Below are 13541 nucleotides of genomic sequence, written 5' to 3' on the forward strand. Positions count from 1 at the left end.
GCGCAGCGGGGACAGTGCACCACCCTCTGCGAATGCCACATCTGATGGCCACTTTGTGAAGCTGAGCTTGAGTCGACTCTGCATGTGTTCTCTCCATACGTCCATTGATTCGTTGTAGGAATGGTCCTTAGTGGCCTGTGACTTTCGATTAGCGCCAGACCATTCAAGAACACGGTGCGGCATTGAGTCATAGCTTTCCCTGTAGTCAATCCAGCTGGCCTCAGCATTGGTCTGCAGACCCTTGAGTCTTGGGCGACGCTCTATCTATGAGCAACGGTGTTCGTAGCCTCTGGTGGCTTTCCCAATGCCCTTCTGAGCTGTACTCATTAACTCAGGCCCATATGGTCCTGTAGCTTGCGGCTAGGATGCCTGATAGGCTTCATGTTGTGGGGAGGCAGTCAATTGGCCGTAAGTTGGACGGTTCTGTCCCTGCAGGGTCTTTCATGACTCAGCACTGTCCTTCCTGTTGTTAGCCAGTTGGTGGGAGCCGCGCGCAGCAGCTGGTTCATCTGTCCGCGCTACGCGTTCCACGGAAAACTGCTTGGTAGAGATTTCTTTAGCCAGTAGGTGTGGATCATGTCTGGTCCAGGTGCTGTCCAGCTTTTCATGTTCTTGACCCGCTGCTGGATGTCTTCTACTGTGATCGTGACTGGTTTCTGTTCTTGGAGATTGCTGTGCTCCGTTCTCAGGTCCTGCAGCCACTTCGCACTGGTGATATGAGTCTTCTCATATGGGAAAAAGAGAAGACTCATATATATATCTTGCGTTTAACTAAAGGATAACTTGTGTTAACCATCTCTTCCAGAAATGTATCCAGTCTAGAGTTAGAGAATCCACAACTTCCAGTGTTCTGATGGTTAGTCATCCTAACTGTTAAAAATTGGTGCCTAATTTCCAATTTGAATTTGTCTGATTTTAGCTTTCAATCGTTGGTTCTTGTTATGTCTTTCTCTGATAGATTAAAGAACAGGCTCGGTGAGATAGGTCTGTTTTATGTCTTGGTGAGAACTGGGTGGCTGGGACCTTTGGGTCTTTGATCAGCCCATGTTTGAAGTCTATGAATGGTTAATTCCTCCCTTTTAGCAACAGCATGGAACTAAGCAGCAAGGGTTAGTATATTAGTTAGCAGCTAGGTTAACTCCTGAGCAGGTGAACATGAAAATCGAATGGGAGTTTTAGAAGAGTATAAAAGGCATTCTTCTTAGATACTGTTCTGTGATCAATATCATGATAGTCAGTGGTGGAACAGTGGCTGTGTTCTGCTGTGGAAGTACCATGTTTTCTTTACTGCTGGAAATCAGGATGGACTTCCACTCTATGAAGTGGAAGTTGATGGTTGTGCTGGAAGAAAAAGTTTGTTTGGAAGGATAAGTACTGATAGCGCAGAGAATGAGTGAGGATGAGGAGTTTTTGAATAATCAGATTCGAGATTTAATGGGAAACCAGCTTAATTCACACTTAGTTCACACTGTTTCAAAAAGTCCTTTGAAATTCCTAAGTTTTCCCAAAATTTACAATAGTCACGTCTCTTAGAGAAGTTACATACAAGTCCACAATAGCACATAAACAATTATTCTTTTACTACAATATATCCCAATGGTATTAAATTTAAGACAACAAGGCTTTATTTAATTCAGTAAGTCTTATCCAGGAGATTGCCCTATTTGTCACAAGGATGACTGGATCTTTAAGCACCTATCTGTAATGTGTAGGGAAAAAAGCGGTATGATCACAGGGAGCTTCAAGCTGAGTGACATGTGTTGGAGGTCTCCTGTCACTGGTGGCAGAACACAGACTTGATCGTATGTGAAGGGCCACATCTTGGCTGGTGTAAATTGTCATACCTTGAGTTGCTCAGGCTATAGGTCATATCAAGTGATGATGGGCAGAGTTCAAGTTTCAAAGTTAGAGTATCACTTTCAACACCCAAAATTTTGATTACTTATCGAATGCTGATATGAATTAATTTGAATTTGCAGAATTTTCCAGAAATCTCATGGGAACAGAATCTTTTGAAGACTTTCAGAGCATGGTGCACTTTTTCTTGTGGTACTGTATTACATCACCACTGGTTTAGATCCATCTAGAATCCTGAAGTATAGGAGTGAGTGAATGTGAACAATAAAGAACAAATGTTAACCAAATCTTTCAGACTAGAGCTGGCTAAGCTTTTGGGCATATCTACACTAGAAACTTAAGTCGACCTATGTTAGGTCAACTTACTACCACTATAGTAATTAGTATGGTGGTTCATGTCCACACTATCCTCCTTCTCCTGGTGGCGCATGTCCTCACCAGGAGCGCTTCCACCGACTTAATAGGGACCGTGCAGGGGGCTGAGAGCACATGTAGCTCCCTGCCCAGAGCCCAGCTGCCCCCTGGGCTCTTGTTCCCCACTCCCTGCCACTGGGAGCCCAGCTTCCACTCCCCGTTGCCAGGATCCCAGCTACCTCCTTCACCCCAAGGATCTTGGATCCCTACTTCTTGTGGGAGCCAGGAAATTTGAGACAGCCACTAGGAGCCACCCGGGAGTGGGCAGCTGGGGAGGCGAAGCCTGGCTCAGAGCTGGGAGCCGGAAGTGGGGAGCTCAGGCAACAGTCAGGCTGGGGTAGCTGAGATGGAGGGACAGCCTGGCTCTGGGTGCCAGGGAGTGTGGCAAGCACAGCCTATCGGGGAGCTGGGGAGGCAGTCGGGCTCCAGCTTTCTTGTCAATTTCACAGCTCTGTGCTGACAAGAATGACAGCCAACAGTCATATAAATAACACTGTCTACACACATTGTTCTAACTATGCTGATATAAGCCCTACGCCTCTCATGGAGGTGGAGTTATTATGTCAGTGTCGTAGGGCATTTATATTGGTGGGAGCAAGGATGTAGTGTGTACATAAACATAATTAGGTTGATGTAAGCTGCTTTACAATGACCCAGTTCTGTAATGTAGACTGAGCCTTAGTTAGGAACAGTACTTGTTATAACTCATCTCAGTTCTGGGTAGTGAATTATTTCCAAACCAATCCTGATTTTCGTCAACTGCATTCATTACTGGTAAATATTTGCCGGAAAGTTTCCTTGATTAACTTTCAGATTACAGGCTGTTTATTAATTCTTTATTTCAGCTATTTCCTAGTAATATATACCACTGGCATTCTCTTGTTAAACACAAAAAAAAACACCATATCCTCTTTCAGCAGGTATGAAAAGGCGTGATTTATTCAGATATAATGTATCAATGATTGAATAAGATCTTTCACATCTAGGAGTCCAGTTCTCCAATGGGATTATTCGTGTGAGTAAGGGTTGCAGGATCAGATCCCAGGAGCCTTTCAAGAGCACAAGATTTAATCTGAAAAATAGTATGTGTGAGAGAGACCAAGCAGAGAGTAGGTAGTAATTATGTCTATCTCTTATTTTAATAAGATCTCTTTATAATTCTTGGGAGGATCAATAAGAATCTTGCTCTGCAGCTACATATTGACTTGGGTTACAGAATTCTAACATAACAGCTTTGCATTCTATTACCCTGTCACACAAAGAAAAGAGAGAGAATTTAGAAAGTATGATTAGTCAGATGCAATATCACATTTGTTCCAACCATAAATTCCGTTGAAGTATGGCCATTTCTCTCTGCCAAAGTAGAATGACACCTTGTTTCAATCCTAAAGGATACATCAGAAATCCTGACAAGTTAAGGTGAAATAAATAGACCAACTCCTGCTTTCAGTTTAAATCAACTGTGCTTGTTTGCTTTAACACCAGTATAGCTGTGACCAGAATTTTTCCCCATGACAGAGATTTTCTGGGAAAGAAAGATTAATTTACACTACATGTCAACAAGATTTTCCTTTTTAGAAACTGCACATAACTCATGCAAGTCACATACGAATGTCAAATTCACACATCACACTTGCATCGCATCACATCACATGGACTGACCTAACTCTAGACCACCACAGTTCTGTAAAGAGAGGAAACATAGTTTCTAGTTCTTCAGAACTATCTGGACTGTTTCATAGTTTATGATAGGGGTCATATTGTTTGGGGAAAAAACAAGAATGGTCATGAAAGGGAGAGAAATATGTTGGATGGATCTCTGACAAGAAAAATAATCTGTTACGCATGTTCAAATTGTTCTACATGTTAAGTACTGTTAATTAGAAAATGTTAATCCTTTGGTTAAAGCAGCAGAGAATCCTGTGGCACCTTATAGACTAACAGACATTTTGGAGCATGAGCTTTTGTGGGTGAATACCCACTTCGTCGGATGCATCAATCCTTTGGTTGTCATCCTATGCTAATTAACAATTATATTGTTGTTGTGGAAGGTATCTGAGAAGCCAAAGGGTTACTATAAGTAGTAGTAGTAATCTTCTTGCTACCTAAATGTACTTTAAACAGGGGTTTGGCTCCTTCAGCTACTCCTGAGAAGAAAACTTCTACTCCTTTCATATACTATCTTCAGTCCCTCAAATCAAGCTGTATGTGAGTTGAGACCTGAGCACTGAAGACAGGTACCACCTCAAGACAGTGCAGGCAGAGGACGGTATCAAGGATGACTCAGAACACCATGCTTCCTTTCCTAGAGCAGAAGGGAAGAAAGACTCTTCTAAATCTTGGGCCCACAAGCCTTATTACTCAGCACTGGCAGCTGTGGTGGACCTTTTGCCTCCTCCAGAGCTGGCTGAAGCCAAATCAATCCCAGCACCAAAGGGTGGAACCAGCAACAGTTCCCTCTTGGCTACAGTACTGATATCCATGGTACTATTATCTATTACTAGCTACAGATATAGAGTTCCAGACACTGCCTTTGGTACCCTTGCTACAGGTACTGGTTTCTGCAGTAATGAGAAATCCTAAGAAGCCCCTGGCACCAGTACCCTCCCCTCTTAGCAAGGGGAGGACTGCACAACGTCTAAAGTGAATATATTTCTCTTTCTTTTTCCTCAGTCGAGCTGTTTCCCTTTTTCTGGACATCCAACAGCTTTGCTCTAGTGATTCCCTTGATTAAAAAAACACCTACAGCCCGTTATGGTCACCAGGGATTCAGTATAGGAGGTGCTTGTCCTCAGAGATTCCTAGAGAAATCCAAACTACGGTTGAAGAACTTCACTTGGAAGGACCAGATCTTGTCAGTTCTCATATGGATTAGTCATTACACACCCTAAAGGACCACACTGAGGTCTCTGAGTATCTGTACACCTATTACCAGCAGTAAACCATTTCATTTATAGGGCCAGTTCAGACAGAGATCCAAGCATTAATGGCAGGTCCTCCTTATGAAGTAGTCCATCCAGAGAGATAAAATAGTGCTGAGACCCTATCCTAAATTCCTCATTAAGGAGGCGCCAGATTCTTATTTAAACCCAAACCATCAATTTCTCAGTTTTCCTCTCCAAACCCCACTTGAACCTGGGGAAGGCAAACTGCATACCATACATTTTCCCAGTGCCCTGCTATGTTACTTGGATAAAACAAAGCCACTTGATAATTCTCCTGTTTATTTGTGGCATTAGAAAATGAGTGCAGGGTCAGCTAGTCTCTCCTCTGATATTATTTTCCCGGGTTACCCAATGCATTAGTTAGCTAATCTACCCCTTCATCAGGAATTGGATCACACTCAACTATTGCTCAGGAAATCACTGCAGCTTGCCTAAGAAACATTCCTAGACCAGAAATCTGCAGAGCTGATGTAGTTTATTTTGCTCACTGAACTAGTATAAAGAATACTTAAAATGGCGCTTTTTCCAGTATAACATGTGTCTACATTGGGAAGGTTTGACATTATAGCTATACCAGCAAACATTTTCAAATAGAGATCTGGCAGCAGTAACTAGTTTTTCGAGATGTTTTATCCATTTTGATCCCATGACTTGCCCTCCATCCCCCTCCTTCAGAGTCTCTCTCTGCTGGGATTCTGAATTAGTGAGGGAACTGAGAACTGGTTGGGGCTGCTCTTCCCTATATGCTCTCAGATTGAGGTGGAGCACAAGGAAATGCAGGGCATGGCCCCCATAGACATTGCTGATCAAAAGATTCTGACCTTGAACACATGAAACACATGCACACTACCAGCACCTGGACAAACTTCTCAGAGAACCACAGTTTCTGTAAGGTAAATAACTGTTGGTTTTATGCCAATGACTATCAAATATGCAAACCTGTGGACCCCTTTACTGTTCCTGGCAATCTTCTTTCCTTGTCTTGAAGTGCATTTGAGATTAAATCGCCCCTTCAGATCTAAATGTCTGAGGCCATGTCTACACTACAGGGACTGTCGTGGCATAGTTATAGCACTGTAGCTATGCTGGTGTAATTCTGTAGTCTAGATGCAGCTTACAGTGATGGAAGGGGTTTTTCTGTCACTGTAGGAACACCACTTCTCCGAGTGATGGAAGCATTTTGTCACCAATCTAACTGCGTCTACACTGGGGGTTGGGTCAGATTAGCTACAGTGCCCAGTGGGGTGGATTCTTCATATCCCTGAGTGATGTAGTTATGTTGACTTACATTTTAAGTGTAGACCAGGCCTGAGAAAGAAGTGCTTCTCTTTGGGGAAAAGGGAGAAGCAGCACCTTCTCTGGCTGCTTCTATGCTGTCCAAAACTTGTGCTCCTTCCTTGACTCTAAGGTCCCTATTTCCCTCATCTCCTCTGCCTGCAAACTGCCTGTGACCAGCTCTGCAACACTGTTGATATATGTCCTGTCTCACTGAAGTTCTTAGCCATGTCTTTACCTCACACCTTGACTATTGCAGCTGCCTTCTCTATGGCCTTCTCAAGTTCTTGCTCTCTAGAATGAATGAAATAATGCTATTATCTATGTTGTGTGTCTGGTACCAAGACCCAACTGCATCACTCTCCTCCTTAGATTAATTATTATTTGTGACTCCTTTCTGCTAGATGCTGTACATACATAGTAAGAAACAGTCCCTGTTCCAAAGAGAATACAGTCTAAATTGAAATATATGCCCTAAGCTAAACAAAGGGTGGGGGAAATGAAAAATTATTGTTGCCAGTTTTAGAGATGGGGAACTGGTGGATGTGGAGACTGACTTGCCCAAAGTTACAAAGAAAATCAACTTTTCTGATTCCTTTGTCTGTAGCTCAAAATCAAGATGAGGAATTAGCTTTTCTTTGCTGTTTTTTTTTAAAACCCTCCATGGGTCTGCATTTGACGAAATAGTGGACATGTTGGGTCAAATTATGCTTTTATTGACCTTGTGGAGTTCTTCCACAGGTTTAAAACAAATAAAAGGAAGTTCTTCTTCACACAGCACTCAGTCCTGGAAATCCTTGCCTGAAGAGGTTGTGAAGGCTAGTACTATAACAGGGTTTAAAACAGAACTAGATAAATTCATGGAGGTTAAGTCCAGAAGGTGGAGATGGATGGCAGGAGAGAGATCACTTGATCATTACCTGTTAGGTTCACTCTCTCTGGAGGCACCTGGCATTGGCCACTGTCGGTAGAGAGGATACTGGGCTGGATGGACCTTTGATCTGACCCAGTATGGCTATTTTTATGTTCTTATGAGTAAAATTACAGTGAGTTGTGTATGAATCTGTTGGAACTAAGTGGCAACAGGAAATGAAAAAAACATGAAATATAGATGAAGTATAGATTGGGTTTTGCTTACATTTATCAACATGGCTGCTGGATACTTTTATTGTACATACTTAAATACTCAGATTCAAATCCTTAAGAAGAACATTACATCAGTTGAAACACTATTTAAAAGAAGACTGGTGAACTTTAAGTGACCTTTGAGATCTAAACAGCAGCATGAATTGAAATCTATGTAATTTTTTAGTCACCTTTTCAATAAATGTATTTATGGAATTTTTCTGTTGAAATCTGATAAATAGAACATATGACCACAAATGAATTTCATTTCTTCAGGCTGGAGACTCCATACCAAAGGTCAGTAGCTCATGGAAGAAATTGATATAATGTATGTTTGTTGTTACTCTTTATACATGTGCAGTGAATGGGCTGTTGAAAAGTTGGGTTTATTTCCTTACACAGCAGCCAATAATGCATGAATGTACCAAACTATAAGATCCTAGATCAACAGGACCATGTATATCAATTACTTTAGTCAATGAACTTCTTAAAATGAGATTATCTATTTCAAATGAACACAGGAATTAAAGGCATTGGTGAACCTTCCTTTCTGTGTAATTTAGCTCTTATATTTTTGCTATCAGTTTAATAGGGCTAAATGGAAACCCTGTGTGCACAGAGAAAACTGAAACTGAATTAATATACTTTACCCTACAGAATGTAATCCACATGGGGAGGGAGGAATATTCACTGTGCAATGTGAGTAAAGTCTGTCTTGCACCTAACGCACCAGCTTGTGATCTCAGAAACATTGTTGTAAATCCTGAGCAGGCCTGATTCTGTTTTCACTTACACCTCTGTAAATCAGGAATTCTATTATACTCACTAGAGTAAGCGAGAAGAGGGTATGGCCCAATTACTCTGAATTTACTGAATTCAGAATATGTCTCACTCTGTACAGCTGAGTTGGATTGTCTCAAGATGATTATAATTTGGTAAAGGACAGTGAAATGAGTTTGCTGACTTGTATGATAGATAATCAATAGATAAGCTAGCTTTAGCGTATGGAAGATTTTTATGTTGCCTTGTTTGTTTAGGCTTTGGTAATACTAAACTTCCCTAAGGAGCCTAAAGAATTTTTTCCTCACTGGGCTGTGTATGTTGCTAGTTGACACCATTGGCTCCAGGGGTATTTTGGCCATGCATCTCTGAATGCCTCCACTCCTTTAAACTTGTCTTTCAAATTTCATTCCCTTGTTTTTGTTTCTGATTTTATTTATAAAACTAGGTTATAGCCAACTGTTAAACAACAGTGCAGATGTATATGAAAGAATTGATGAGTCAGGGCCCTGACTGAGGTATAGACTGGGTCTGGGATTTTCTAAGCTGTCTAGAGGCTTTAAATATACAGCTCCCATTCATTTAAATGGTGATCATGTGTCTAAATCCCCTGGGTGGCTTTGAAATTCTCTTGTAGCAGCCTTACAACATATATTCTAGGTCTCCAATTCAATATAGGCAAGGTCTGTAGAGACGGAAAGCTGTTACAAAACACAGGCTGGATTTGAAAGGCAGATCTTTAGGAGATGGTGAAAATTGTTACCAAACATCAGCCCATGTGAAATGGAATTGGTGATCTCATTTCCAAATGGGCACATGTGCACATCCCCAAAAAGCATGGGCTTGATTCAGCCCAGGGGTATGGAGGTTTCTATTAGTATACCCCAGCAATGTAGCTCTTTGGTGGGGAAATGGTACCCACAATCCTGCTCCACAGTGAGTGACTGTAAAGCAAGGAAAGGGCATGTCCAAGACATGCTGGTTCAAAACAACCTCAACCCACAAAGCTAATATGGAGCTCTGGATGCAAATATGGGGTCAGATTATGCAACCCTCATTCATGCTAAGTACTTTACTCATTGAGGAGTTCCACTTAAGTCAATGTGATTACTTGCAAACTAAGTCAATGTGAGTAAAGCTGGCAGAGACAGGGCCTCACTCAATGCCTGCTGCGTGGCTAGGCAGAGGATCTCTGGCTCCAGGGCTGTCAGACTCACACAAACACTTTTCAAGAAAACAAGAGACACCACTCATGGTTGGGATTTGTGTCACCATGTATAGGAAATAGTTTCAATTCTTATCTTTTACAAATCTCAAGGCAAAACAAGATGCAAAAAGAACAATTAAGGAGGTAGTTCTTAGTTCAAGTTTCACTGTATTTATATTTTCAAATAAATTCCACCTTGAATGTCTACAATTAGGCACCTACATTAACTGAGCTTGCACAGTTCCTATTGAAGTAGCTCTTCAGTAGGCGAACATTTTTCTGGTAACCATTTGGTGTTCAAGTACAGTTATGTTTGACTGTTAGAACTACTTTTATTTGGCAATTGATTTTTGCTGGTCCTTTGAATGGTGGCTTAAGAGGAAGTTCAGTGAGCATTAGATGAAAACAATCTTCAAAATGAGCTAGAAGTGTCAGTTTTCAAAAGCTTTCCCCTTCTGCTCCAAGAATAGGTGAGACTTAGAGCACTTTGATTAACTACTGTTGGTTGTTTTCTGACTCTCCTGAGGTGGGGATTTCAAAAACTCCTTAAGGACAAAATAATAGCAAATTGCATCCAGGCAGCAGTTGAGGTTAGCCCAGCAGAGGCTGATCTGAACAAAAGAGAGTATTATTGGCTGATGATTGCTCATGATAACATCTGTTTTAATCAAATAATACAAGAGTAATGACACATGGACAGGAGTGAAACAGACGACAAATGTGGCGAGGTTTGCTATGACTACCTTCACTGATTTACTTGTGTTAGTAAGGGGATCATTTGGCTTTCTGCTCCGTTTCAAGCATATGATGATCTGAGCTGTGCAGAAGATCACTGCTGTCACGCTGCCAAGAAACACAGTCTCCAAGGTGACAAGCACACCTGGGTTTTCCCATATTTTATCAGAGAAGCCATAGAAGCATGTAGTGTGTGTGCTATCATGGAATTGGCAAGTAATGGAAGTTCCGGCCCAGACACCCAAGCAGACAATGGAACAGACCATAGCAGCTTTCTTGGTAGATCTCAGGGAAACAGCTAAGAATGGATGTTGGATGGTGATATATCTGTCCACACATATACATACGGAGATGAGAATACTCCCGTACATGTTCACAAAGTAAAGGCTTTCCAGAAATGAACAGAATGCGGATCCCAAGTTCCACTCGCCCTGGGAGCCAAAGGAAATTATTTTAAAAGGGAGGGTAAACAGCAGTAAGGTATCCAAAGTAATAAGTGACACCAGGTAGATAGTTGATTCTGTCAGCTTCCTGATCTTACAAAAGACAAACCACAAAGCCATCATATTGAACAGCAATCCCAGGACAAATGTGGGAATGTAGACGATTATCTGGAACAGCTGCACATAACTTTCAACAGTGCTATTCGCCATATCTCATTTCACTGAAAAATAAGGAAACATACTCATGTTCACATTGAAGAAGTCAGATTATAGGTTTTAAAGCCTGATCCAAAGCCCCTTGAGGTAAGTGGAAAGACTCCAATTGACTTCAGTGATCTTCGAATCAGATCCTTAATGAACATCATTTTGTTTTAAATATGGGGACCACTGAGCATCTTACTCAGTGCTAGATCATACCGTGTAGGCCCAATCCTGAATGGCATGGATCTACACTACCACAGGCAAAGCTTGAGGATGGATTGTGTCTTGGGGAAGCACAGACTCCTGGAGTTCAGTGGTGTGCAAGCTCCTCCACCTTTAAAGATGGTGCCTCCTGTTGTCTCTGTGTGCTTAGTTAACTTTGCAATTTGGTGTAGATGAGGTCAAGTCCTTGACCCCACCAACCCTTTGGAGTGATGCAAGATTGTTGGGGGTGATTGGAGAACTCTCTCTGCATTCCCCAGATTCAGAGACTGCAACTGTGACTAGTCCTTGCACTAATCCTGAGATAAATGGTCAGATTTCAAGTGGGATAGTTTAGGTTGATGTTAACAACTCAGAAGCAAAATGAGAAATAAGAACATGTGTTTTCAGCCACGTTAGACTTACCATAGGCTATTTATTACTCTCCGAATATGCAGTCCAAGCTCCCAGGTGGAGACAGTGACCTGTGTAGCAGATCCTTTCTCAACAAACAGGGTGTTAGAAACAACACAGGACTCTAACCACGGAGCTGCGGTGGTGAAATATTCCACTGTTTCTTGGTGAATTGAGACTCCAGTTTGATTCAACGCTCCCAGACTCTTCTGAAAAAAGATCTCTTGTTTGTCTCTGCAATTCCAGTCTCCTGCAGAAGCCGTTGTAAAAGCAAATGTGTAATAACACCCTGTCCTTTCTCCAGTCATTCAAAACAACCATTTCCTCTAACAAACTCATTCATTAGCTCTTTGCCACTGCTTGTCAAAGGTATGCAACTTCAGTATCGTCAATGTTACCCAGAGATTGCTGCTACCTCCACCCAATGCACTACCAGTATGACTTACTGAATTCAACACACTTTCATTTCAGTGTCACCGATGTATTGTAAATTATACTGTTCTTGTATTTCAGACCAACTTACTTCCCAGTATCTTACGTGACAGAGCACCACAACATGGTTGGATAGAGATTAAGAGCAGCACAGAGGACATTTACTTTGTTACACGCAATTTGTTTTATGAGCCTCTAGGAATTGCAGCTGGATTGGAAAGTGGAGAGGATGCATGCAATTTACCCTTTCAAGAAAGCTTTATAATGTGACATAAACTACTGTGTAAATCAGTAATCAAGATTAACTTAGAACTGAACTGCAGCACCTAAAACATATCTTAGGTAATTAGTAAATGTGTTACTAGCAGGGCTGTGTGTATGCAATGCATCATTCCTATAATAATATTATTGAATGAAATTCAGAGGCATTCAGCCACCCAGCATGCCCTACTTAATTCCCACTGAAACATGCATAGACCTTATACTGTCTCCCTGCACAGAGGGGCATTTCATCCAAGCTCAGGGCTACCTGGGGTGGGGGGGAAGTGGGGCAATTTGTCCCAGGCCCCCACCCCACGAGAATATAGTGTTCTACAGTATTGTAAATTTTTTTTATGGAAGGGGCTCCCAAAATTGCTTTGCCCCAGGCCCCCTGAATCCTCTTGGTGGCCCTGCCCAAGCTGCTTAAAGACACTATCCATTGTTTTGCAGAAGATATGCTGGACTAGCTTTTCAAAAGAAATTTGCATATAAGGAAATATTAGATTGTGAGCTTTTTTGAAAATCTGGTCCACAGACTCTATGGAAAATGGAGCTGGGTAAAATAGACGATAGAATATTTATGACATTCTTCAACCGTTGGTTTGGCTCATTTTCACATCCTGCCATTATGTTCTTTTATTGATTGCATATTGGCTTTTGTGCTAGCAGGAGGATTTAATTTAATTGTAAGATCATTGTGGAATAGCTTGTGGTGCCCTCGCCCACCCTGAGAAGTACTTTACTGTGCCATTGACTACTTGAGAAGTAAATTACTAGTTTAAGTGAATAAGGGTATCACAAGCTAGTCCTATGCACTATTCAATACTGCTGCCAACTGAAAAATGTCAATAGTCGTTATTACTTAGTTTCTTCAAGGCAGGCACTTGAATCTATTTAGTACTTCCAAGAAACTTTACACTGGGATTCTCAGAGATGAAAAGCATTAACTAATGGATTATTCCAAGGTAATGAACATTGATGGAGCCCTTTACTCAGCTGAGACTACAGCTAATGAATTTTTCATTAGCTACATTGTCTGGGAAATCCTGGAGTGGAGGTCTATGTCTATGCTAAATAAGATTCTTGTCTCTACCCTAGATCTACCTAGAGAAAATCCAGCTATTTTAGGAAGGGATTTCATACCAAAATCTGGTATATGTTTCACACAAAGAAAATGTGTTAAAATAAATGGCAAAAGAACAACTCCATTCATTCCTGAAAAGATTTCCCTTCACACTATGCTGAAAGCAA

General features: G+C 41.5%; 1 protein-coding gene across 1 annotated transcript; it reads right to left on the reverse strand.

Annotated features, from left to right (window-relative positions):
* Positions 1–10094: 10094 nt before the first annotated feature.
* On the reverse strand, positions 10095–10991 carry LOC142047233 (G-protein coupled receptor 55-like). Its single transcript, XM_075068980.1, has one exon. It carries the CDS (start codon positions 10989–10991, stop codon positions 10095–10097), a length of 897 nt encoding a protein of 298 aa, XP_074925081.1.
* Between the last annotated feature and the right edge of the window lie 2550 nt (positions 10992–13541).

The sequence above is a fragment of the Chelonoidis abingdonii genome, chromosome 8, assembly GCF_003597395.2.
Source record: "Chelonoidis abingdonii isolate Lonesome George chromosome 8, CheloAbing_2.0, whole genome shotgun sequence".
NCBI classification, from domain to species: Eukaryota; Metazoa; Chordata; order Testudines; family Testudinidae; genus Chelonoidis; species Chelonoidis abingdonii.

Bases quoted from the DNA above. Each gene is read 5' to 3' on its own strand.
- LOC142047233 (XM_075068980.1), bottom strand. From the start codon at position 10,991: ATGGCGAATAGCACTGTTGAAAGTTATGTGCAGCTGTTCCAGATAATC.